The sequence below is a fragment of the Hyperoodon ampullatus genome (assembly GCF_949752795.1).
Source record: "Hyperoodon ampullatus genome assembly, chromosome: 18".
NCBI classification, from domain to species: domain Eukaryota; kingdom Metazoa; phylum Chordata; class Mammalia; order Artiodactyla; family Ziphiidae; genus Hyperoodon; species Hyperoodon ampullatus.
The window spans coordinates 55,325,374-55,349,907 of NC_136931.1; the positions used below are offsets into that span (position 1 = coordinate 55,325,374).

At 50.8% G+C, this 24,534-nt stretch overlaps 2 protein-coding genes across 4 annotated transcripts; one reads left to right on the top strand and one right to left on the bottom strand.

Annotated features, from left to right (window-relative positions):
* Positions 1-3,890: 3,890 nt before the first annotated feature.
* On the top strand, positions 3,891-5,877 carry FUT2 (fucosyltransferase 2 (H blood group)). The gene is made up of 2 exons (XM_079723216.1): positions 3,891-4,987; positions 5,114-5,877. The coding sequence occupies exon 1, from the start codon at positions 3,893-3,895 to the stop codon at positions 4,925-4,927; it is 1,035 nt and encodes a 344-aa protein (XP_079579342.1). The 5' UTR covers positions 3,891-3,892; the 3' UTR covers positions 4,928-4,987; positions 5,114-5,877.
* Positions 5,878-18,796: 12,919 nt separating this feature from the next.
* Positions 18,797-23,473, bottom strand: MAMSTR (MEF2 activating motif and SAP domain containing transcriptional regulator; the record flags this gene model as incomplete). Of its 3 annotated transcripts, none has more annotated exons than XM_079723215.1 (9): positions 18,797-19,359; positions 19,563-19,617; positions 19,696-19,929; positions 20,217-20,411; positions 20,625-20,727; positions 21,058-21,242; positions 21,422-21,555; positions 22,220-22,258; positions 23,416-23,473. In XM_079723215.1, 9 exons carry the CDS (start codon positions 23,471-23,473, stop codon positions 19,076-19,078), a joined length of 1,287 nt encoding a protein of 428 aa, XP_079579341.1. In that variant the 3' UTR covers positions 18,797-19,075. The 3 variants fall into 3 exon arrangements, with proteins under 3 accessions (XP_079579341.1, XP_079579340.1, XP_079579339.1); XM_079723214.1 differs by having other exon boundaries at positions 21,422-21,588; XM_079723213.1 differs by having other exon boundaries at positions 21,422-21,597.
* Between the last annotated feature and the right edge of the window lie 1,061 nt (positions 23,474-24,534).

Sequence of the window (24,534 nt, forward strand, 5' to 3'; positions counted from 1 at the left end):
GTAATCGGGAGTCAGAACCAATTCATTTCCTGCTTTTCTTTACTTATGCTCAGCAACCTCATCCTTTCGGGGCCTTTGATTTGTTCTAAACAATCTCAGCCAATAGCTTAATTAACTGCTTCACTCTACAAACCACTGGGTCAAGATTTATGACCCCAGATGGGGAATCCTCAATGTCCTGGACCTCCTATAATGATGTCGCAGGAGAATGTGGTGTGAGAGGATTGTCATGTCCCAGGTCTCGGGTGAGTCTCTGGGACGGGCCACCAAATGAGGGTCCTTGGCTTTGCACAGGAAAGAAATTAAGAGCAGCCCATAGTAAAGTGAAAGCAAGTTTATTTAGAGAGATACACAGTCCATAGGCAGAATGCAGACCATCTCAGAAGGTGAGAGTGGCCCCAAGATATGGGGTGGTTAGTTTTTATGGGCTGGGAAGTTTCACAGGCTAAGAAGTGGGAGGATTATTCCACCTATTTTGGAGAAGGGACAGAGATTTCCAGGAACTGGACCATCGCCCACTTTTGGGGCTTTTATGGTCAGCCTCGGAAGTCGTGGCCCCTGTGGGTGTGTCATTTAGCATATGCTAATGTATTACAATGAGCATAGAATGAGGCTCAGGGTCTACTGGAAGTCGAATCTTCCGCCATCTTGGACCTAACTGGTTCTAACCAGTTTTTTGTTTTTGGGTTTGTTTTTTTTTTTGCGGTACGCGGGCCTCTCACTGCTGGGGCCCCTCCCATGGCGGAGCACAGGCTCCGGATGCGGGCTCAGCGGCCACGGCCCACGGGCGCAGCCGCTCCGCGGCATGTGGGATCCTCCCGGACCGGGGCACGAACCCATGTCCCCTGCATCGGCAGGCGGACTCTCAAGCACTGCGCCACCAGGGAAGCCCCTAACGAGTTTTTGTCACACCCTGTTCTTCTCAATGGCTGTGTCATTCTTTAAGGGTGTGCCCTGCCCCCTTCCCTCCTGTCTCAATACCATAGTGAGTCCCATGTGTTTTCAGGAGTCCTGTTCTATGCAACCACCCTAACTCCTGGAACTAGCTTCTGTTGTAACCAGAGTTGAAAGGAACAGGTTGTACTTGTTTAAATAGAAGCAGATTTTCTGGGATTTCTTGATCAGTAGTTGAAGTTCCTTGGAGGTGTCTGCACATCTCTTCAGGTATCTCCTGGTTACTGGTTTCCTCTGCTTCAGCCTTCAACGTCCCAGCCACACCTACCCCTGCTCTCCCTTTCAAGATTACCTGCTGTGGTTCCATGGAATGATCTTTGGTCTTTGTCCCCAGTTCCTGGCACAGCACCTAATATCCTTGGCATTTTCTCATTGATAAGTGATAGGACTTGCTGAGGCAACTCTTGCCAGCCCTCTAGATGGCTTCAGGATGGAAGCTGGTCAGCAGAAAGACCAAGCCTTCATTAGAAGATTGGCACTTTTCAGCTCTGAGGAGGGGAGACGGACCAGAGATTGAGCAAATCACCAGTGGCCAAATGATTTAATCAATCGCACCTACATAATGATACCTCCATAAAACCCCTAAACAATGGGTTTCAGGAAGCCTCTGAGTTAGCAAACATGAGCTAGGAGGGTGGTCTACCCCAGCTCCAAGGGGACAGAAGCCCTGTGCTCAGACCCTTCTGGACCTCCTCCTGTGGACCTCTTCTTCTGACTACTCATTTGTCTCCCTTATAATTAACTAGTAAACATAAGTAAAGTGTCTTCCTGAGTTCTGTGAGCCATTCTAGCAAATTATCAAGCCTGGTAGTTTCCTGGTCATGGGAATCCCCGATCTATGACTGGTCAGTCAGAGTGTGAATGGTCCTGGACTTGAGATTGGTGTCTGAAGTTGGCGGCAGTCTTCTGGAGCTGAACCGTTTCACTTGTGGGATCCGATACTAAGTCCAGGAAGACAGTATCAGATTTGACTTGGATTGTTGGACACCCGAATGGCATCAGGAGGAAAAAACTCTCACCTACCAACTGCCTTCTGAGCCTTTTAATAAAAATACTCATAAGAGTGAATTGGCCAACTTGTCTTTTAGAGTCAGCCTACACTTGTCAAGACCTTAACCAAGGAAAGGAGAAGCCACTGTGGAGCCAGGCATCTATCTCAAGGTCAGTCATCTCTGGCCAGGAGGGTGGACAGGTCAAGCTCTTGATGGGCAGGGCAATTTCCCATCAAAGGGGATATAGATAGGCAGGGCATGCAGGCATGGACATCTCTAGAAACTGGATCCCGGGCTTCCCTGGTGGCGTGGTGGTGGAGAATCTGCCTGCCGATGCAGGGGACACGGGTTCGATTCCTGGTCTGGGAAGAGCCCACATGCCACAGAGCAACTAAGCCGGAGCGCCACGACTACTGAACCTGCGAGCCACAACTACTGAAGCCCGTGTGCCTAGAACCCGTGCTCCGCAACAAGAGAAGCCACTGCAGTGAGAAGCCTGCGCACCGCAATGAAGAGTAGCCCCCGCTCGCTGCAACTAGGGAAAGCCTGTGCACAGCAACGAAGACCCAACACAGCCAAAAAAATAAAAACAAATAATTAAATTTATTAAAAAAAAGAAACTGGATTCCCAGTAAATAGTAGGTTCGTACACTTGAACTCATTATATATAGACGGCCACACGTGTATACTTACAGTCTATAAACACCCACATTTCAACATACAATGTGTATACACGTAATGTATGCATAGCATCACATATACACACATGCTATTTGTTCACAGTCACCTGCACACCATATATGTAGTACACACCCCTATATGTACACAATACAAATATCACTCAGAGATATTTTGAGTTTGGTTTCAGACCACCACAATACAGCGAATATTACAACAAAGTCACACAATATTTTTTGGTTTCCCAGTGCATATAAAAGTTGTGTTTACCCTGTACTGTAGTCTATTAAATGTGCAATAGCTTTATATCTAAAAAATCCCAATGTACAGCGAATATTACAACAAAGTCACACAATATTTTTTGGTTTCCCAGTGCATATAAAAGTTGTGTTTACCCTGTACTGTAGTCTATTAAATGTGCAATAGCTTTATATCTAAAAAATCCCAATGTACATACCTTAATTAAAAACACCTGATTTTAAAAAAAAAGACCTGGTGAATGAAAAATGAATACTGTATTAGAGTTAAAAAAACAACAACAACAACAACAACAAAAAACCTGATTGCAGGACTTCCCTGGTGGTCCAGTGGTTAAGACTGTGCTGCCACTGCAGGGGGCACAGGTTCCATCCCTGGTGGGGGAAGTAAGATCCTACATGCCACGTGCTGTGGCTAAAAGATAAAAAAAAAAAAAAAAAAAAACTTCATCAGTCTAGACACTTAAGATCTGCATACTTTATGTGTGAAATAAAAATTTAAAAAAACGCCTGATTGCTAAAAAATGCTAACCATCATCTGAAAATGCAGGCTTGCCACAAACCTTCAATTTGTAAAAAATGCAATATCTGCGAAATGCAATAGAATCAGGTGTGCCTGTATATACACAACCGTACAATACAATGTACACATGTCCATTCACCTGCACACAATTCCACACTCACATATGTACACAACATATAAATACCATATATACTCATACAACGCACATACCATGGGTGTCTATATACATACAGTGCATATACACATGTAAAAAACATGCACATATGAGTCCAGTGGAGACACAGCCACATAACACACACTCCAGAGCTGTACCTGCATACATGTAACCCGAGTATTCACACTCATTTCCATGCACACGCAAAGTAGATCCACACGTACATACGTCCATGCAATGTCTGCCGGGACAACTGCGCCGCCAGCTTCATGCACTAGCCCAGGGCCTCCGTCCCCTGAGCTAACCGTGTCCTGCTCTTCCTCTCCTAACAGCCATGCTCAGCACACAGGCACCTTTCTTCTTCCCCACGGCCCCCTTCATCCTCTTTGTCTTCACGGCTTCCACCGTATTTCACCTTCAGCAGAGGCTAGCGAAGATTCAGCCCACGTGGGAGTTACAGGCGCTGGAGCCAGCAACCAAGGACTCTCCCTCGAGCCCCCAGCCGAGCCCCCAGCCGAAGGGCATCTGGACGATCAATGCCATAGGCCGCCTGGGGAACCAGATGGGGGAGTACGCCACCCTGTACGCCCTGGCCAAGATGAACGGGCGGCCGGCCTTCATCCCGCCCCAGATGCACAGCACGCTGGCCCCCATCTTCAGAATCACCCTCCCCGTCCTGCACGACAGCACGGCCAGCAGGATCCCCTGGCGGAACTACCCCCTGAACGACTGGATGGAGGAGCGGTACCGACACATCCCGGGCGAGTACGTGCGCCTCACCGGCTACCCCTGCTCTTGGACCTTCTACCACCACCTCCGCGCCGAGATCCTCCAGGAGTTCACCCTGCACGACCACGTGCGTGAGGAGGCCCAGAATTTTCTGCGGGGTCTGCAGGTGAATGGGAGCCGGCCGAGCACCTACGTAGGGGTCCACGTGCGCCGGGGGGACTACATCCACGTTATGCCCAACGTGTGGAAGGGCGTGGTGGCCGACCGGGGCTACCTGCAGCAGGCCCTGGACTGGTTCCGGGCTCGCTACCCCTCCCCCATCTTCGTGGTCACCAGCAACGGCATGGCCTGGTGCCGGGAAAACATTGAGTCCTCCCGCGGGGATGTGGTCTTTGCCGGCAACGGCATTGAGGGCTCACCCGCCAAGGATTTTGCATTGCTCACGCAATGTAATCACACCATTATGACCATTGGAACGTTTGGGATCTGGGCCTCCTACCTCGCAGGTGGAGAGACCATCTACCTGGCCAATTATACCCTCCCAGACTCTCCCTTCCTCAAACTCTTTAAGCCAGAGGCAGCCTTCCTGCCAGAGTGGACTGGGATCGCGGCAGACCTGTCCCCACTCCTCAAGCACTGATGTTAGCTGGTCCTCAGCACTCCATTCTCCTTTTCTGGCTCCCCCAAGATCTGTTCTAAGGTATGAGGCACACATTATTACATGTTCCAGAACACTACCCTCTTGTACCATAATGCTTCAGGCTGCAAGTAACAGAAGTCCCCACTAACTTGTTTAAATAACATGTTCATGTGTCTCACACAACAGGACCAGAGGTGGCACATCTCCAGGGTTAACTTAGCAGCTCAACAAGACCCCAGTTCTGGGACTTCCCTGGTGGCGCAGTGGTTAGGAGTCTGCCTACCAAGGCAGGGGACATGGGTTCGAGCCCTGGTCCAGGAAAATCCCACATGCTGCTGAAGCAGCTAAGCCAGTGCACTACAACTACTGAGCCTGCGCTCTAGAGCCTGCGAGCCACAACTACTGAGCCTATGTGCCACAACTACTGAAGCTTGTGCACCTAGGGCCCGTGCTCCGCAACAAGAGAAGCCACCACAATGAGAAGCCCACGCGTGACAGCAAAGAGTAACCTCTGCTCACTGCAACCAGAGAAAGCCTGTGCACAGCAACGAAGATGCAGACAAAAATAAATAAATAAAATAAATAATTTTTTTAAATAAAAATAAGTAAAAAAAAAAAAAAAGACCCCAGTTCTATGCATCATGTTGAGCTGCCATAATCTCTTAAATCAGCTCCCACATGCTCCCTGTGGTCCCAAGAAAGCTGCCACATACTCAGGTGTCAAACAGATATCCTTTTCCCAAGGCAGCAAAAAGAGGTTTGTTCTTATCTTAGGTCCCTTCTGAAGAGTGTGGGAAACCTTCCAAATCCTCCAGCAACTGGCCCCATGTCTCATTGACCAGAAGTGTGTCCCATGCCCCTGACCCCTTATAAGGCATGGTGAATGAGACCCTGGGATTGACTTAGCTTCAGATCAATAAATCTTTGCCCCCTGCAGCTGGAGAGTTGATCAGCTTCCTCTGAAGGACATGGTGGCTTGCAGTAAGAAAATTGGGGTGCTCTTACCAAGGAAGAAGGGAAGAATGTCTGTAGGGTGCAAAACAGGGAAGCCCTGGATTATTGTGCAAGTTAGTCACTACACAAAGGTCCCTGGACAAGGAGGCAAGTGGGGCTTAAATAGAACCTACAGTCTGCTCTCCAAGCCATGTGTCCCTGGGACTGTGTCCACCCAGAGGGCTCACTTTTTTCTAATGAGTCCACCCAGAGTGGGGACCTTTTGCCCAGTTTTCACAAGAGAACCATATTGGCTGGTAGTTGGTGTGAATCCAAGACCTTGTGCCCCACCTCTGCAACCCTGGCTTCTGGGGACTACGATGATTTTGGTTGAGAACTCAGAGACCAGCAGGGCTCAATGAACTCGACGAGAGTCTATTCATTCTTTTAGTAAATACCTGTAGTGATGAACCTAACAGGATCCCTGCTCTCAAGGACTGTGTTAACAAAACATAGTGGCTTCAAGTGACAGCAATTAATTATTTCCCACCAGTCTGTGGGTCAGCTGGGTGATTCTCTGCTCCAGTGCAACGTTGGCTGAGTGCTTTTATGCAGCTGCATTTAGTGGCGCTCATTTGGAATATCCTGCAAGACAGGGTAGCTTGGACTCCCTCACAACATGGCTTTCAAGTTGTTTGCTGAAACGCTTACTCTTGGAGTCCTCAGTCGTCATCATGTAAGAAGTCCAGCTATCTGAAGCAACCATGCTGTGAGGAGGCCCAAACTCAATGAGAGGCCACAGATTAACAGTCTTAGCTGAGGCCAGCCTCAAGTCATCCCAGCCCACACATCAGACATGTGAGTGTGGAAGCCTCCAGATGATTCCACAGTTGTTCCAGTCAACCTAGCGTTTAGAGTGATCCAGCTGAGGTTCCTGACAACATGTTGCAGAGACAAGCCATATCTGAGTTCCTGATTCACAGATTCTGTGAGCACAGCACTCTGATTGTTTTATGCCACTAAGTTTTGGGATAATCTGTTAGGCAGCCATAAATAACTGGATAACAAACTAAATAGATTAGTCTCTGCATTTGCAAAATCTTTCATGACTTTGGCATGAAGTAGGCCAACATGCATATCCTCACCTGACTTGAGATCCCACGTGCAAAGGTCCTGTGGCGGGGCGGGGGGTAGTCTAGTCATACATGAGAGTGAAATGAGACCAGTGTGACTGGAGCACATGGAGACAGATATAGGTGGAGAAGTTAGCAGAGTGGGACCATGAAATGCCTTGTCGACCATGATGAGGACTTTGGGTTTTATTCTAAGACCGATGGGAAGCCATCAGAGGGCTTTAATTTAATCAGGGGAGTGATATGATCTGATTTGCTGTGTGGACATATCTGGCTGCTATGTGGAGACAGGGCTGTAAGGGCAAGGATGGAGACAAAGAGACCAGTGAGAAGGCTACTGTAACATTTCCAGCATGCAGAGATGGTGGACCACGGAGGTGATGGTGAAATAGAAGTCTCATTTCAAGGGCCCAACAAACACTCCTAGTGTCTCTCTGCCACAGTTTGACATTCCTGAAAAAGATAATCTGATTGGCTCAATCGGATTGATATTTGAGTCAGGCATCCACCATGAGTCAATTACCTGAGGTCATGGGGAGCGGGGGGGTGTCACCTAATACAAACACGGCCACCATATTTGTAAGGGAGCTGATTCAAGAAAAGGTAATGAAAGAATACCCTAAGAATTGGGAAGATGCTGGGACTTCCCTGGTGGTCCAGTGGTTAAGACTCCACGCTTCCACTGCAGGGGGCATGGGTTCCATCCCTGGTGGGGGAACTAAGATCCCACATGACAAACGGTGTGGCAAAAAAAAAAATGGGAGGAAGCTCCAAAAATGGGTACAAAGGAAGAAAAGGTTTGCCACTCACATTTCAGTGACTGAAGAAAGTCATGTGGTCGTACCCAATTTCAAAGAGGTGTCGACGAAAAATTAATCAGTGGACCTAAGAAAGAAATGGAAAATTTTATTTGGGCCAAATTTGAGGATTATAACCAGGGAAGAGCATCTCAGAAAGCTCTGAGAACTGTTCCACTGGTTAGAAATCAAGGCACAGTTTTGTAAGTTCTTTTGAGACAGAGGGCTGTACATCAAATGATGTGTTATTAACAGTTTACATAATCCAGATCTAAGCATCATCCTGGTGGGTCATGTGACGCCTTACGAGATCAAGAAGGAATGTTATCTTTTAAGGAGTTGTCTTGTTAGTGCTCGGAGAATGTTGCTGTTTATGACTGAGCAGGGATTCCTGCCCATGGGGGACGGGGAGTGTGTCAATGGGTAATGCAGACACGCAATGCACAGTGCGGGGAGAGGAGAGGCCAAAGGGCAGAGAAGAATCTTCATGTTTAAATTTTTCTCATCTTGCCATAATACATGAATTTTATTTCACAGAGGGCAAGCAAGAGCAACCTGCCCACATGCCCCAGATTTATGCATGGCTCTAACGACTACCACACATCCCCCTTGCAGGCCTCTTCAGTCTCTCTGGGTGGTTCTCTTAGGGCCTCTTTCTTGTGGCTTGGTACCCATGGAATGGGATGCCACAGTACTTACTAGGCTAATAGGTTTCTCGGTAACTCTATTTAAGGATTCCCCTTTCAAATTTCCAGCCTTTTGTTTGTTTGTTTGTTTGTTTGTTTTTGTTTTTTTGTGGTACGCGGGCCTCTCACTGCTGTGGCCTCTCCCGTTGCGGAGCACAGGCTCCAGACGCGCAGGCTCAGCGGCCAAGGCTCACAGGCCCAGCCGCTCCGCGGCATGTGGGATCCTCCCGGACCGGGGCACGAACCCGCGTCCCCTGCATTGGCAGGCGGACTCTCAACCACTGAGCCACCAGGGAAGCCCGACTCTCACATTTTTATTTTGGGGCCAGAAACATCACTTTAGACCCCCCCCCAAAAAAGTTTAATAATAGAATAACTTTAAAACTTCCAAAAGTAGAGAGTGCTGAGCAGGGCAGGCTCTACCAGATGTTGAAAACTAATGTCACACCTCAACAAATAAAACAGTGTGATCCCAGTGCGTGGAAAACAGACGAAAGGAACTGCCTAGAAAGGTCAGAAATGGACAGCAATTAATTTGGGAATTTAATGTATGTTGAGGGTAACATTACAAATTAATGATTAAAAGATAAATTCTTACCATCTGGGGGATAAACTCTTGAGCCATCCAAAGGGAAAAAACCAAGCTTTTAAAAAGAAAACTAAAAGAAATTTAAAACTTAAAAACTTAAAAATTAAATTATAAAATGTAAAAAGATCATGTGTCATTTTTTGTTTACATATACAACCGTACAAATTTTGGAACTTGCTGTTCTTTTTATTTTTACTTATTTATCTATGTATGTATTTTTTGCGGTACGCGGGCCTCTCACTGTTGTGGCCTCTCCCGTTGCGGAGCACAGGCTCTGGACGCGCAGGCTCAGCGGCCATGGCTCACGGGCCCAGCCACTCCGCGGCATGTGGAATCTTCCCAGACCCGGGCACGAACCCGTGTCCCCTGCATCGGCAGGCGGACTCTCAACCACTGTGCTACCAGGGAAGCCCTTGCTGTTCTTTTTAATCTGCTTTGTGTAGTAAGCATCTTTCCAATCTCTTTTGGTAGTTGCAAAAGATTCTATTGTATTCATCAACTATGGCACATCCATACTCCACCTGAAGGTTTTTAGGGTGTTTGTTATTTTTTGCTATTACAAATAATGCTGGGGAGAATATCCTTGTCATTTGCCATTTTTGGCTATAGTGTGGGAAATCTTTATGCATGCATACTAATATTTCTTTTAAAGGATATATTATTAGAATTGAAATTTCTGGGTCATGAAGTGTGCATTTAAAATCAACTATGCTGTATAACTTGTGAAAAAATTTATATTCTGTCGTCTAAGCCCATTCTCCCACAGTCTTGCCAAAGTTGGATATTCCCATCTTTTAAAATTATCTCCGATTTCTTTGGGGGAAAATGGCACCATTTTCAATTACATTTCTCTTTGAATGAGGTCTCTTTTAGTATTTTTATCACTTCTCCTGAGCTTTGAAGTCAGTCTGCTAAGCGAGATTCTCGGATTCTAAAACTCAGTAGGCCAAAGTGAATTGAGTGATTCTTCACTTTGCTCTTCTTGAAGCTATTTCTCTTTTGCATGTTTTCTTAAAAGCCACAGCAAGCCTTCTGCAACAACCCAACCCTGAAACTTATTTTTAATTCTTCCCTTTTCTTTATTTGCCTCTGTTCATTAAGAAGTCCTGATTATTTTTTTAAATTCTAATATCATACATGTGAAACATTCATAAAATGCACAGTTTAAAGAATAACAGGGCTTCCCTGGTGGTGCAGTGGTTAAGAATCTGCCTGCCAATGCAGGGGACATGGGTTCAAGCCCTAGTCCAGGAAGATCCCACATGCCGCGGAGCAACTAAGCCCATGCACCACAACTACTGAGCCCGTGCTCTAGAGCCCACGAGCCACAAGTACTGAAGCCGGCACACCTGGAGCCCGTGCTCCGCAACAAGAGAAGCCACCGCAATGAGAAGCCCGCGCACCACAACAGAGAGTAGCCCCTGCTTGCCGCAACTAGAGAAAGGCCGTGCAACGAAGACCTAATGCAGCCAAAAATAAATAAATCAATAAATTTATTTTTTTTAAAAAAAGAATAACAGGGCAGGGACTTCCCTGGTAGTCCAGGACGTAACACTCCGTGCTGCCAATGCAGGGCACCTGGGTTCGATCCCTGGTTGGGGAACTAGATCCCACATGCATGCCGCAACTAAGAGTTCACATGCTGCAACGAATATCCTGCGTGCCACAACTAAGACCCGGTGCAGCCTAAATAAATAAATAAATAAATAAATAAATAAATAAATAAATAAATAAAAAGAATAACAGCAGGGCTTCCCTGGTGGCGCAGTGGTTGAGAGTCCGTCTGCCAATGCACGGGACACGGGTTCGTGCCCCGGTCCGGGAAAACCCCACATGCTGCGGAGCGGCTGGGCCCGTGAGCCATGGCCGCTGAGCCTGCGCGTCCGGAGCCTGTGCCCCGCAATGGGAGAGGCCACAACAGTGAGAGGCCCGCGTACCGGAAGAAAAAAAAAAAAAAAAAAAAAAAAGAATAACAGCAGAAACTCCTATCCAGATTAAGACCTGGTGTGTCGGTGGACCCCAAGACCGCTCTCGGATTCAATGATCTGCTGGAAGGACTCACAGGAAAGCCGTTATACTCATGTTTGTGTTTTAATAAAGTGAAAAGATACAGATTAAAATCAGCAAAGGCAAAATGTGCACAGGGTAGAGTTCAGGAGAGACCAGGTGGAAGCTTCCAGTTGTCTCGTATACCAGTGGAGTCATATGAACAGCACTTAAGTCTCCCGGCAACGATGTGTGACAACACATACCAAGTATTGCCAACCAGAGAAGCTCCCAAGAGCCTTGGTGCCCAGGATTTTTACTGTGGGTTGGTCATGTAGGAATGGCTGGATGCCCATGTGACTGACCTCAGCTACTCAGTCTCCAGTACCTCCAGAAGTTAAGCTGATACCATGTGGTCCAAGGCTCCAAGTAAACAAAGACACTCTTAGCAGGTAGGACAAGCCAAGAGCTTAGAGGTTATGTCCCAGGAGCTGATCATTGGTCAGTCCTCTCTTTGGAATGTGCAGGGTTTAAGCACCCCCAAGACTGTTGAGTTAACCCTTTACTGCACACCTGGGATGCTGTCAGGATACGGAAACACCCAGAAAGCCTCTCTCCCTCCACTGCAGTTAATGGTGATTCTCACTTTTGTTGGGATATTTCTATCTTTCTTTATCCTTTTACCAACTCTGGATGTGTCTGTAAACACAATCATTTTGTTCTGCTTGGTCTTTATTTCCCAGCTTTAGTGAATACAATTTATATACAATAATATCTACCCATTTGATAGCAGCATTAGTCATAATAGCCAAAAAGGGGAAACAACCCAAATGTCCATCACCTGCTGAAGGGATGAACAAAATATGGTGGATCCATAAAATGGCATATCATTCAGCCATAAAAATGAGTGAAATACGGTAACCGAAAGTGGGGGTCTGGCTGCTCACCGCTCAAAAGCTAATAAAGAGGCAAAGTTGGTGGAAAAGAAAGTTTGCCCTATTTTGGATGCTGGCAACTGGGGTGGGGGTGAGGGTGGAATTCTGTCCAAAGGCCAACTCGCCCCCCTTGACAATCAGTGGGAAAGAGCTTTTATAGACAGAGGGAGGGGGCTCCATGCAGAAATAGCAGTCAGCTCTGACAGTCGTCTTGAACTTGGTCATTGGTGGTCTGATTAGCATCATCTTGACTATTTTAAGTACAGTTAATCTTCAGTTCCAGGGTCAGTTTGTTCTCATTTCCTTGAGGCCAATTCTCAGAATTATGGCAGCTTATGTCATGGCTACACTCTGGTCATCATGTAGTTAACTTCTTCCACCTGGTGGGGATTTCAGTATCTACAAGATGGATCACAGGACATGACTCAGAATATTATCTAGAGCCCTTGAAGAGGAATTAAAGGTCCTTGACTTTGCTTAGTGACTAACCTATTATTGTTTTGTCCTGTTTGACTGCTTTTTTTGCTTCTGCAACTTCTCACTTCTCTGATTAAATTTATTCTTTGGCTAAAGGTTTTCCACAGACAAAAGGCAGGCAGAGGACATGGCAGGGAAGGACCATAGGGTCCTGTTCCATTTTAATACTGTACATGCTAAAACACGGGTGAAGCTTGGAAACATTATGCTGAGTGAAAGAAGCTGAACACAATGGACCACATATGATTCCATTCGTATGACATATCCAGAACAGGCAAATCCAGAGACAAAAAGTAGATTAGTGTTTGCCTAGTGGGAGGAGCAGAGGTTTGGGAGGAAATGGGCAGTGACTGCTAATGGGTATAGATGGGGTTTCTTTTTGTGGTGATGAAAATGCTCTGATATTGATTGTACTGCTGGATGGGCCATTCTGTGAATATACTGAAAGGAACCACTGAGCTGCTTCTGTTACTGAACCTAGCTTGGGTCTGCCTGCCCACATGGAGTAAAGACAATCTACTGACACCGGCTTGTGGTGAAGGAAAGTGCAGTGTTTATTGCAGGGCACCAAGCAAGGAGTCCAGGCAGCTAGTGCTTAAAAGACTCAATGGATTTCAGGGAAAGTTTGTTTTTTTGTTTTTTGTTTTTTGTTTTGTGGTACGCGGGCCTCTCACTGCTGTGTCCTCTCCCGTTGCGGAGCACAGGCTCTGGTCGCGTAGGCTCAGCAGCCATGGCTCACGGGCCCAGCCGCTCCGCAGCATGTGGGATCTTCCCAGACCAGGGCACGAACCCATGTCCCCTGCATCGGCAGGTGGACTCTCAACCACTGCGCCACCAGGGAAGCCCAGGGAAAGGCTTTTAAAGACAGGGTAAGGGAGAGGGGTTGTAGGGTGCGTGATCAGCTCTTGGACATTCTCCTGATTGGTTGGTAGTGAGGTAATTAGGAGTCAACATCATCAACCTTCTGGTTCCAATCAGTCTGGGGTCTACATTCTTGTGGGTAGCATATAATTAACTTCTTCCACCTGGTGGAGGTTTCAGTATCTGCAAAACAGCTCAAAGGATATGACTCAGAATATTATCTATAGCCCTTGAGGAGGAACTAAAGGTCCTTGACTTTGTTTAATGGCTAAACTATTATTATTTTGTCTTGCTAGACTGTTTTTCCTTTGCTTCTGCATATCTCACCTCTCTGATAAAATTTATCCTTTGTAACTCGGGGAAGGCCTAGGAGGCTAAAGTTTTTCTACAGACAAGAGGTATGTGGAGGACATGGGGGGACCTGTCCCGGGAAGGCCCCATAGGGTCCTGCTTGGTTACACCTCCTGGTCACTTTAGTTTTGCCTTTTCTAGAATCATAAAGAATCATTCCATGTTTAGTGTTTTGTGTTTGACTTCTTTCACTTAGCCTCATGTTTCTGAGATTCATTCATATCCTTGCAGGTATCAACCATTCGCCACCTTTTCACTGCTGAGTAGTATTGCACTGTGTGGGTGTCCCGAGGGGTGCTTATCTGTTCACCATCTGATGGACATTTGGGCTCTCCCCAGTTTAGAGCTATAATGAATGATGCTGTTATCAACATTTGTGTACAAGTCTTTATGCAAACATGTTTTCACTTCTCTTGGGAAAATACCTAGGAACCAGGTCATCTATGAGGTCAGAGAGGGGAAGTGACTTGTCTAGGATCCCCAGAGAGGGAGGGGCTGGGTTCAAAGTTTGAATGAAGGTTTGGCACTGAAGCAGTTTGCCCAAGGGAAGGAGAGAGGCTGTCTTCTAGAGAATAAATGTTCACAATTCCCATTTCCCTCTTTTCCTCCCAGTTCAGCCATCTAATCCCACCCCCACCTGCCCTGGCGCTGAGGTCTTCATCACCAGGCTGTCTGAGGTATGGGAGTCCCCATCATCCACCATCAGGGATAAACAAGATTTGAGAGAAACAAGAGGTAACAGTGGACAGACTGAAAATGAGAAAGCTGGACAACACCAAGGGCAGGGCAACCCTCGTGCACATGCGGTGGTCACGTGGGGGGACACAGCCATTTGGCAGAGGAGTGGGAATCAAATCAATCCTGTGGGGCGGTGACAGTCACTGACCCTTAATGAGCACTTACTATACGCCAGGCATTGTTCTAAGCACCTTACCCAGGTTAACTCATTTATTCCTCACACCACCCCCACAAAGTACTATTGCCCTTGTTCCCATTATAGGAATGAAGAAACTGAGGCACAGAGAGGTTAAATGGCTTGCCCTAGGCCAGGCAGCTAGTGGTAGAGAGATAAGTCCACACAGGTGAATCTGGCCCCAGAGATGACCCTCAACCACCATGGCGCCTGCTTCTGTGTCAAGCTCTCCTGGGTGTGTTTCCCAGAGAAATCCTCCCACAGGTCCCTAAGAGGCTGTGCTTGATGACGACGAGGATCTCAGGTGGTTGGTGGAGTTGGGAGCTGGGGGGTGGTCATCTCTGGTGAAGCAGGAAGAAAAAATAAGGTGGACGATGGGAATTCCCTGGCGGTCCAGTGGTTAGGACCCCATGCTTTCATTGCTGAGGGCCCAGGTTCGATCCCTGGTTGGGGAACTAAGATCCCACAAACTGCGAGGCCAAATAATAATGATAATAATAATAATAATAATACAATAGAGGTAAAAGGCAGAATAGAAATCAGTGATTGGAAGCAGCCAGTTAGCTATGTGGTAACAGAGAAAGGAGGGAGAAAGAGAGATACGAAGGGAGGGAGGGAGAAATGGGGATGGGGGCGAGAGAAGAAGAAGAAGAAGAGAAGGAGGGGGAGGGAGAAGGGGGAGAAAAGCAAAATATACTCTTCTCCCGTCTCCCCAGTGAATATGAATGCATCTTTCTGGGGAACGTCTCTATAAAATAAATGGGTAATTTGTCAAATATATTCTTGGTGTTTTTCATGCTTCCACTGAGATCGTGGGATGGCAGCATGGTAGGGGGAGGGGTCCCCATCTGACCTCATCCTCCCCCCAGCTCCCCCATAGGTCCAGCCCCATTTTTCCCCACCCCCTTGGGGGAGGCCCAGTCCTTGCCTCAGGGGCAGGAGGAAGTAGCTGACATGTCTGGAAAAGGGCTGAGGGACAGGCCATGGAGAATGCAGGACCCAAGCCCGTCCCTCAGACTCTGGACTCAAACCTGCACACTCCTCGCAATCCTGGGTCTGTCTTTCAAATCTCCACCTTCCAGAGAATTCCTTAGCCGCCCCTAGCCCTGACTCTCTTTGAGACTGCACACAGGGCCCACAGGCTCTCAGCTCAAGGCCGCCCTCCTCTGGACACAGGAGAGATGGGGAAAGAGTGAAGACACAGAGGCAGGCAGAGATGGGAACAGACTGATATAGGGGTATAGGCACAGGAGCGTCAGAAGGGAAATAGAGACAGAGGAAGACCTGCCAGACCCCTTCGGATCTTTCCAGGGCTGACTGTACCCTTTTCCCACCAATTTTCATCCTGATGTGAAGGGTCCTGCAGGACTCGGCCGCCACCCACCTCTTCAGCCCTGAATTCTGCCACAGCACCAACACCCACCTTTTATTCCAGGAACCCTGACCTCACAAGTTTCCCCAGGTGGCAGCGCCCTTCACACCTTCAAGCCTTTGCATGTTCTTCTCCCTCTACAAGGACGATGTCTTCCAAGAGGTTCCTCTGACCAGCTCCTGTTCACCCTTTGAGTCTTGGCAAAAATATTTTCTCTGACCTCCCTGTCCCATTCCCCTGCAGCTTCTGGTCACTTTCTAGGAGTCCTGCCCCTCCTATTCCTTGTACCATTGCCATGAAAATACCTATCACCCTGCCTTGGGACTCTCTTTGCAAATGTCTGAGCTTCACCAGAGCAGAGATTGAGGTTCTTTGATTTTTCAACCCTGAGGGCACAGGCTATAGACATATTAATCTGATTTAAAACCCTACTCCAGGGGCTTCCCTGGTGGCGCAGTGGTTGAGAGTCCGCCTGCCGATACAGGGGACACGGGTTCGTGCCCCGGTGCAGGAAGATCCCACATGCCGCGGAGTGGCTGGGCCCGTGAGCCATGGCCGCTGAGCCTGCGCGTCCGGAGCCTGTGCTCCGCAACGGGAGAGGCCACAACAGTGAGAGGCCCACGTGCCGCCAAAAAAAAAAAAAAAAACCCTACTCCAACACCTCCTGTCTGTGTGACACTGATCAGGTCGCTCCCCTTCTCTGATCTTTAATTAATTCTTCTGGAAAGTAAGGAGGACAAATTCTACCTGATTGGCTTGGAAGACATCAAAGATTCCCTCTGCCTCATGGTAACGAGCATTTGTTCCCTTCCATTTTTATCTTGGATCTTCAATGTTCACCAGAGTTTACACACTTCGAGGCACTAGAATTGTCGATCAGCAGCTAATAATGGTGATTAATGTTTATCATCACATGTCATATGCCAGGTCCAGTTCATGGACATTCTCAGTGAACTCTCTCAGCCACACTGGGCTGTAGGTACAAATAAGGAAACTGACATGACAGCAAGCCAGGGGAAGTCACTAGTTCTAGGTCCTGTAACACATAACTAATCCACTGTACATTCCCACCTGTAGTGGGCACTGTTGGCAGCCTGCCCAGGTCGCCTCAGATTCCTCTTACCAGTTCTGTGCACCCAACACCCGGCTTCTGTGTGCTTTATGCATTAACCATGGCTTTTTATTTCTGTATTTCTGGTGCTTTGACATCTGGGGCCTTGCTGACATTGGAGGGACTGCCCCTCCCAGGGCTAGCCAATTTCTAGAGGTAATAAAGGACTGACATGTAAGTATGCCTTTCATATGCAAAGCAACCAACCCAGAGCCCATACCCCCAACCACTTCCTTTATGGCATTCTATACTTCAGGCCACTATTCATCAGTAATCACCCCAGGGCCAAGTTCCAGGCAACTGGGGACAACCCTTATACCCCAGAGCCTGCTGAAATTATTCAAACTAGACAATCCTAAGCTTACTCTGCCTCATCGGTTCCTTCCCAAGGAAACCACAGTAAAGACTCTTGTCCAAGTTTCTCCTCTTCCCCTCTAACTCCTGACTGACCCTGGTGCCCTGCATAGCTTGGCATGCCCCCTTCCTTTGGGATCTGTGAAAATAACAAACTATCTTTTCAGTGGCAATTGTCTACAGATCTATTGGCCTTACCATACCTGAATGATAATAAACCTATATTTTAAAACAGTTTGCTGCTAAGGGCTTACCCTGCAACCTTGTTCCCAGGACTGCCCTTGAGCTTGAGGTGCCTGGAGTTTATATCCTGCCCCCTTCTTGTGACCTGTGGCCCATGACTGCCTAGAGGGATGTAGTGGCAGGGCTCCAAAGACAGTGCCCAATGACCATGCCCCCTGATATTCATACATTTGTGTAGTCTTCTCCCATATTCAGCCTGGGCTACTTTGACTTGCACTAACCAATAAAATGTGGTGGAAGTGACGTTGTGCCAGTTCCAAGCTTAGTCTTTAAGAGACTGGAAGTTTTTGCTTCCTCCCCTAGGAATGCTCACTTTGGGGGTCCCTGAGCTACCATGTGAGGGGTCCAGCTACCTGTTGGAGAAAGGAACCACATGGAGAGGGAGAGCACTGAGACCACACCCAGAATGAGAGAAGTCCAGATATCCCACAGCCCAGTAGGGTCAAGCCTACTAGCCATCCCTGCCAAGGTGCCAGATGCACCTGAGTGTGCCATCTTGGATGTTCCAGTCCAGTTGGGCCCTAAGATGACTGCAGCTTTAGTTGACATTATATGGTGCCTCACTGAGCCCAGTCAATCCATGGAATTGTGAACAATCACAGACAGTAATTAAGACTCTAAATTTTGGGGTGGTTTGTTATTCAGCAGTAATAAACCCAAACAGGGATCTCCCTTTGCCTCAAAGGCCCAGGTCCCTTTGCCTCAAGGTGGGAAAGACTCTACCACTTAATTTATCCTGCAGAGCTCCCCATGGGATCAGGCTGATGTTGGGACTTCACCTGAAATCACATTCCAGCTAGTCTTCTTCCCCATCGCTGTCCTGTTTCATCTATTCCTTCATTGGTTTCTCCTAGGAGCATTTCTTTCCTAAGTCATGGATACACAAATCTTGTCTCAGACTCTGCTTCCGAGAGAATCTGACCTCAGATGTGACACATCTGATTTTTCTCATCTCCAATCAGAAGCCAAGGGTCTGGCAGACTATTCTCTCTCCCTACTCTTCCCTGTCCCTCTCCTGCATCCAAAAAACACAGACCACCTTCCAGACGCCCCAGCAACAGGCATCCATCTAGTCAGTGGGATGGGGGGATGAAAGTGGGAACAAAAACATCCATGAGGTCTCTGAGGGAAGCAGCAAGCAGCTTGTTTTGCCCTGGTCAGCAGCAAATGAAACCCTTTGCCCCCAACCACACAACCATGGAGGGGATCATATGGAGGTCAGGCAGAAGCCAGGAGGTTGGCATGTCAGCAGCAGTGCAGGGGCCAGCTGGGCATGAGCGTTGTCTCTGATTTTGTGTCTGTGGTGGGAGGGATTCTGCTGGTTGCTCCAACCCCTCCCTCAGGGAGTCTATCTCTGTGGCCTCTCCATCCCCACCAGTTCACAGTCCCTGGAAACCCCACAGTCCATCACCATGGATCCTCCAGCAGGTCCCACAGCCTGGTGCCACTGGAATCAGATAAGTCAGCAGAGAAAATGCTGGGGGCTGGGGGGCCACAGCCCAGTGGGGGACCCCCACTCAGAGCCTCCAGCCAATCCAAGGAGTCGGTGGGGCCCCTGGGAGAGGGGGATGGGGAGTTCGTAGGGGATGGGAGCGAGGAAGAGAAGACAGATGAGAGGCCTTCAGAGTCCGGGGAGGGGGACAGCAAGTCGAAGGAGCCGGGGAAGTCCAGGGGGATGGGGGGCAGCATGTCTGTAGGGGGAGGAATGAAGTGTGAGCTTAGGAAGGCAGGGATCCGGACCCCAGCACCCTATTCGTCCTTTCCAGGAGTCTAGGTCCCCAGCGCACTCCTCCGTAGGACTCAGGAGTCCAGACACCAACCTATTCCTCCCGCGAACCCAGAAGCCCAGAACCTCGGCCCCCTTTCCCCGCAAATCTAGGACTTCGGCTCTTACCCTCAGGCTCCACCTGATCCTCCAGGATGTCATTGATGCCCCGGTTCGGAAGCAACTGTGGACGGGCAGAACTGGCGTGAACCTGGGACTCCAGCCTGATCCTGACTGAGACCCTAGGCCCGCTCCCTCTCACCTGCGCTCTGCGGATCGCTTCCTGCAGCTCCTCCTCCAGTGTCAGGGCTGTCGAGGCTGCTGCTGAAGAAGGGATCGGCACTGGAGCTGGAGCTGGAGCTGGAGCTGGAGCCTGAGCCGTCGATGCAGCCGGAGCCGGAGCAGGAGCCGGAGCCGGAGCAGGAGCCGGAGCCGTCACAAGGGTTTCCGCGGCACGTGGAGGGGGCAGCGAGTGAGATGTTGGACTCGGCTTCAACTAGAACGGCGAAGAGGGCGAGTTCCTATAAGCCGTGCCCGCTGGGAGCAACACCAACCACTCGCTACCTGTGGCTCCACCTCCTGGTCCCGGCCCGGGCCTTCACTCATCCATGCCTCCCTTCGGCCTCGCCCCCTATTCTTTCATTGGCTTCCCTTCCCTTAAGATCCTCCTCCTTTGCTCTTAACCGCGCCCCACACACTTTATTGGCTAATCTTTTCTCGACTTCCCGCCCCGTCCCGCTTTGTCTTCTCCTCATTGGTCCACGCGCGTAGTCCCGCTCTCACCGAGCTCGGCCTCCCAGCGGCTCCCAAAGCCTTGCGCCTGAAGCGAGGCCAGGGAGCACCCGCCGGACCGTCCTCGCGCCGCGGCTTCGGCCGCTCGCGGGGCGGGGCGCCGCCGCGCATGCGCTCCAGGAGCATCGACTTGGTCCCAGACACTGGCAGGCCCCGCAGGCGCAGCTGCTGCCGGAGCTCTGAGACCTAGGGAGGGAGGCGGAGAGAAGCCGTGCTAGGCGGGCTCCGGGGCGCAGGTTGGGGGGGGGGGGGGGTCGGAGCTGGACATTTGGAAACCGAGAGAGGAGGGACTGGGGACCGTAGGTCCTGGATCTCCAATGGAGCAGAGGCTGCAAGGTTAGACTTCTCGGTCCCCGCTGAGCGAGAGGGCCAGCCTGGGAAGCTACTCCCCAAACTCACCGTCAGCTCCTCCAGTTTGAGAGTCTGAAGTTCCAACTTGTGTGGAGAGGGCGAGGGGCTGGGGACTCCTGGCGGGGAGGGAGTGAGGGGACTGAGCTTCATCCTGGCGAGAGTTGTGAGGGGAAAACAGGTTAGAAGGAGCAGAGAGAAAAGGCATTCTGGAGTCCTCAAAGACAGGGGCTCCTGAAGATGCAGGGAAGCAAGGGACCTGAGTTCTGAAGCTCCGAGAGAACAGAGGAGGCTAATTCGGGTGCCTGAGAGAAGAGGGACCGCGGCAGGGGGCCGGGGTGGGGAGGAGGTGGCTCAGGCTCTCGGGGATGAGGTCAGGATTTCTGGGAACTGAAGGGAGAGGGGCCGGGGATTTGGACTCTTGTCCTGGGGGAGAAGGGAGCTGGGGGCCTGAACTTCCCAGAGAACAAAAACAGGGTCATGCCTAGGAGGTGGCTGCTGTGAGTTTGTCCATTCCCATGGAGGTGGTCCAGGGGGACCCAAGGCCGACCCTTCAGCCTGGGGGTCTGCCCTGGACCCTTGTCTCGGCTCTGGGGGCATGTACTGGTGGTATGTCAAGTTCTTCTTGGGCTTGGGCTCCCTCCAATGTTGGGAGATCTTGGGAGACTCCTGAAAAAGCAGGTGTGATGTCAAACGCTTCTGCTCCATTCCCACTTTCCTGCCCCAGAGCCCCGTGAAAAGTATGGGGTCGGCTTGTCCCCATCAGAGAGGTGCAAAATGGGCAGCAGTAAGGAGGACCAAGGCTAGACTCTCAGGGGGACTTTCCCTTCACTCTGGTCGAGACTCACCTTCTTCAGGGACCGCCAAGGGTAGTGTTTTGGCTCAGGGAGAAGGACCCCAGGGCTGAAGAGGAAAGGCGCTGGGCTCGAGGGTGAGGCTGGGGCCGGAGCCAGAGCCGGGTCTGCGGCTGAGATCCATGGATCTGGATCCGAGAATGGAGAGGCAGCAAAGGACCCTGAGAGGGCTGCAGGCAGCAAGCCAGGCAGGGAGAAACAAGGCCGCATGGGAAGGAGGACCCTGGAGGCCCCAGCCCCCGGGTGCAAGAGGACAGAGCCAGGGAGTGAAACCCAAGTGGCAGGAGCTGGTTGTCTGGACTCCTGGATCGAAGGGCAGAAGTGCTAGGGACCCAGACTTCTACATTCTCAAGAAAGGCAGGAGTCTCATCCTCAGTCACCAAGGGGTGTGGTAGCTGAGGATCACAGATTCCTGGGGTTTTGCTGGGACAGGGGTGGGACCAGCACTCCTGGTTCTTGGGGAGAGAGAGAAGCTGAAATCCACATCCTGAGATTTGTATGTGTGCCAAGTGTGGGGTGTGGGATGCCTGTCTTCTCCAAACAAACAGGATCTGGATTCATGCATTTCATTGGAGTGGGAAAAGCCCAAGAGCAGGAAGAAAAGCTCCTAGGGGTGGGGCAGCCAGGGATCTTTACTCCTGGGTCCTGGGGAAGGGCAGGATGGGATTGCAATGTACCCTGGGGCATAGGGACTGAGGCTGGGGAACCGAAGCAAGATGTGTGGCAGCTGCACTCCAGGGTGCCCCAAGGGAGTGGGGCCGCCATCCCCTCCCTTTCAGGGCCCACACTTACTCGTGTCCTGATAGCGTCTGTGGATCCGAAGCTGGAGGACTGTGGAGGGAGGTGGGAGGAGAAAGGCGGGAAGGGAGTGTCCAAGAGCCTGGCCTGGCAGGCGAGTGTGAGCTGCAGTTGTTGGCGGGACACGTGTGCCCAGCCCCCTTACACACCCCGTGCAGGCGGGTGGGCGGGCAGCCTGCTCCCTTCCCGGGCCTCCTGCTTGTTCCCTGCCAGCACAGCGCCGAAGGCCAGAGCCATTCTAGGGCCAGGAGCCAGACAGTGGTGCAGGCAGGAGGCAGCCCTGCCCCCAACTCCTCCACCTGCCCCCTTCGTCAGCCGGTGCCCACCCCATCCTCCGCCCAATCACCATCTTAGCGTTTGTACCTCGCCCCTTTCATCCCCGCACCCCGTTTTGCACACGCCCACTCCCTTCTGCACTACCTCTGGGCCTCCCCTCAGTCGCCCCCTTCGCACACCCACCTTCAAACACGCATTTCCCTGGGCTCTATTTTTGCATCTACAGCACTTTTGTGCACTGGTACCCTTTGCCACTCTTCATCCTAGGTTCACTGTCTCGGCACACACCCAGCCACGTTAATGCATTCAGAATTTGGCCCCCAGTTGTGGAGCAAGGATCTCTCTTTGCACATTTCTTTGTACACGTGCACTCTTTTGCACACTCCTTGCTCTTTGGTTACTGGTGTCTTCGCACCCACCCAACCACAGAAGCAGACTCATTTGCACACTCACGTATGCTCTGTCTACTCGGGACTTTACCCCCAGGTGTACCCACTTGCACACTTTTCACCTGCGCTGGGACCTGAAATGTGACCTTTGACGCTTTCAAGGCCTGAGAGCTCATTGTCCCCTTGCCCACAGTTCCACACTGGGCGCCCCTCCGATTGGCACAGGTGTCAATTTAAGCCCCTGTTCCTTGGCAGTACCTGGTCCTCTGCACGCCCACCCCTAGCCGCCCATTCCCCACTATTCACGTGAGCATTGCACCAGCCATTTGCACCCTCACTGTCAACCACAACTCCACCCCTTTGCTGGGGCCTCCTTTACATAAATAATCTCTTGCACAGAAAACACATGCCTTTGGCATGTGTCACCACCACCCCCCCATGTCACCCCGCCGTGCGGACTCCCAGACTTATATTCCCAGCATTGGGAGGGTCCCTTCCCTACGTGTACAGAGAGAAGACTCTCACCAGATCGGAACTTGGAGCGAATGATTTGGGAGCGCTGGGAGGAAGCCGCCAGGGTCATTGCCAAGGCTGGGATGGGGACCTGGACTGGCGGGGACAGCAGGGCCCCCACAGGAGGCAGGGTCAGAGTGGAGGTCAGGAGGCGTCCCTTGCATGTGAACGCAGCAGGGAAAGGGCCTGAGGAACTTAGAGATGGGAGCGGCCTTGGGCCATAACTTCTGGATCCTGGGGGAGGAGGGGGCTGGGAGCCCAGACTCCTGGGTGTGAGGGAGGACGCATTTAGGGCTCTGTCCTGAGATGCGTGGGAGGCCACAGTGCTCCTGAGATCTGGGGGAGGAAGGGCCTCAGATCTGGGACTCCTGAGTCCTAAGAAGGAGGGCACTGGTGGCCTGGACCCCGGGTCTATGAAAGGAGAGGGAGGAAAAGGGGGTGAAGGGAAGGAACTCAATACTCTAAGGGGCCTAGAATCCAACAGCCTTGATCAAGAGGGTAAAGGGGACCCGATAGGTCCCTGGGGAATGGAAGGGTCTCTGCCACCTGCATTTGAGAAGGGCGTGGGTGGGTGTCAGCCGCCACGGTCTGTGGGGAAGGGACTAGGATCAGAGAGGTGACAGAAGAGTTAAGGCGGGTTCCCCTCCCACCCCCCACCCCAGGGGCTTCTCACCAGGTGGGCTCGGCTCAGCTGTGCTCTGGAGCGGGTTGAGTCCCGCAGTCAAGGCCGGAGGCGGCAGGTTCCGCCCTACCAGCCTGGGACCGCCTCGTACCCCCCTTTGGGGGCGTGTCGGGAGCGATGGAGAGGGGCGGGGGGAGACAGGAGCCCCTCCTGGCATCCTGAGAAGGGGCGGGAGCACGGACTGGGAGGGCCTGGGGCGGGGCGGAAGTCGGGGTTCCCGGCTCGCTCCTCCTCCACGTCCTGGGGCTGCGGGGTCGAAAGGGGCAGCGGCGGGCGGACTGACAGAAGCAGGTGCCAGGAGAGGGGCTCAGGGTGAGCAGCAGCGGCAGGTGGTCGTGCCCCGTCCCTATAGGCAGGTGCCACCTGTCGCTTACTTTTTCCCTGACGCAGCAGCCAGAGTCGGATTCAGGGGAGGGAAAAGTTCAAACTGGAGCCCCGAACTCCTGGGT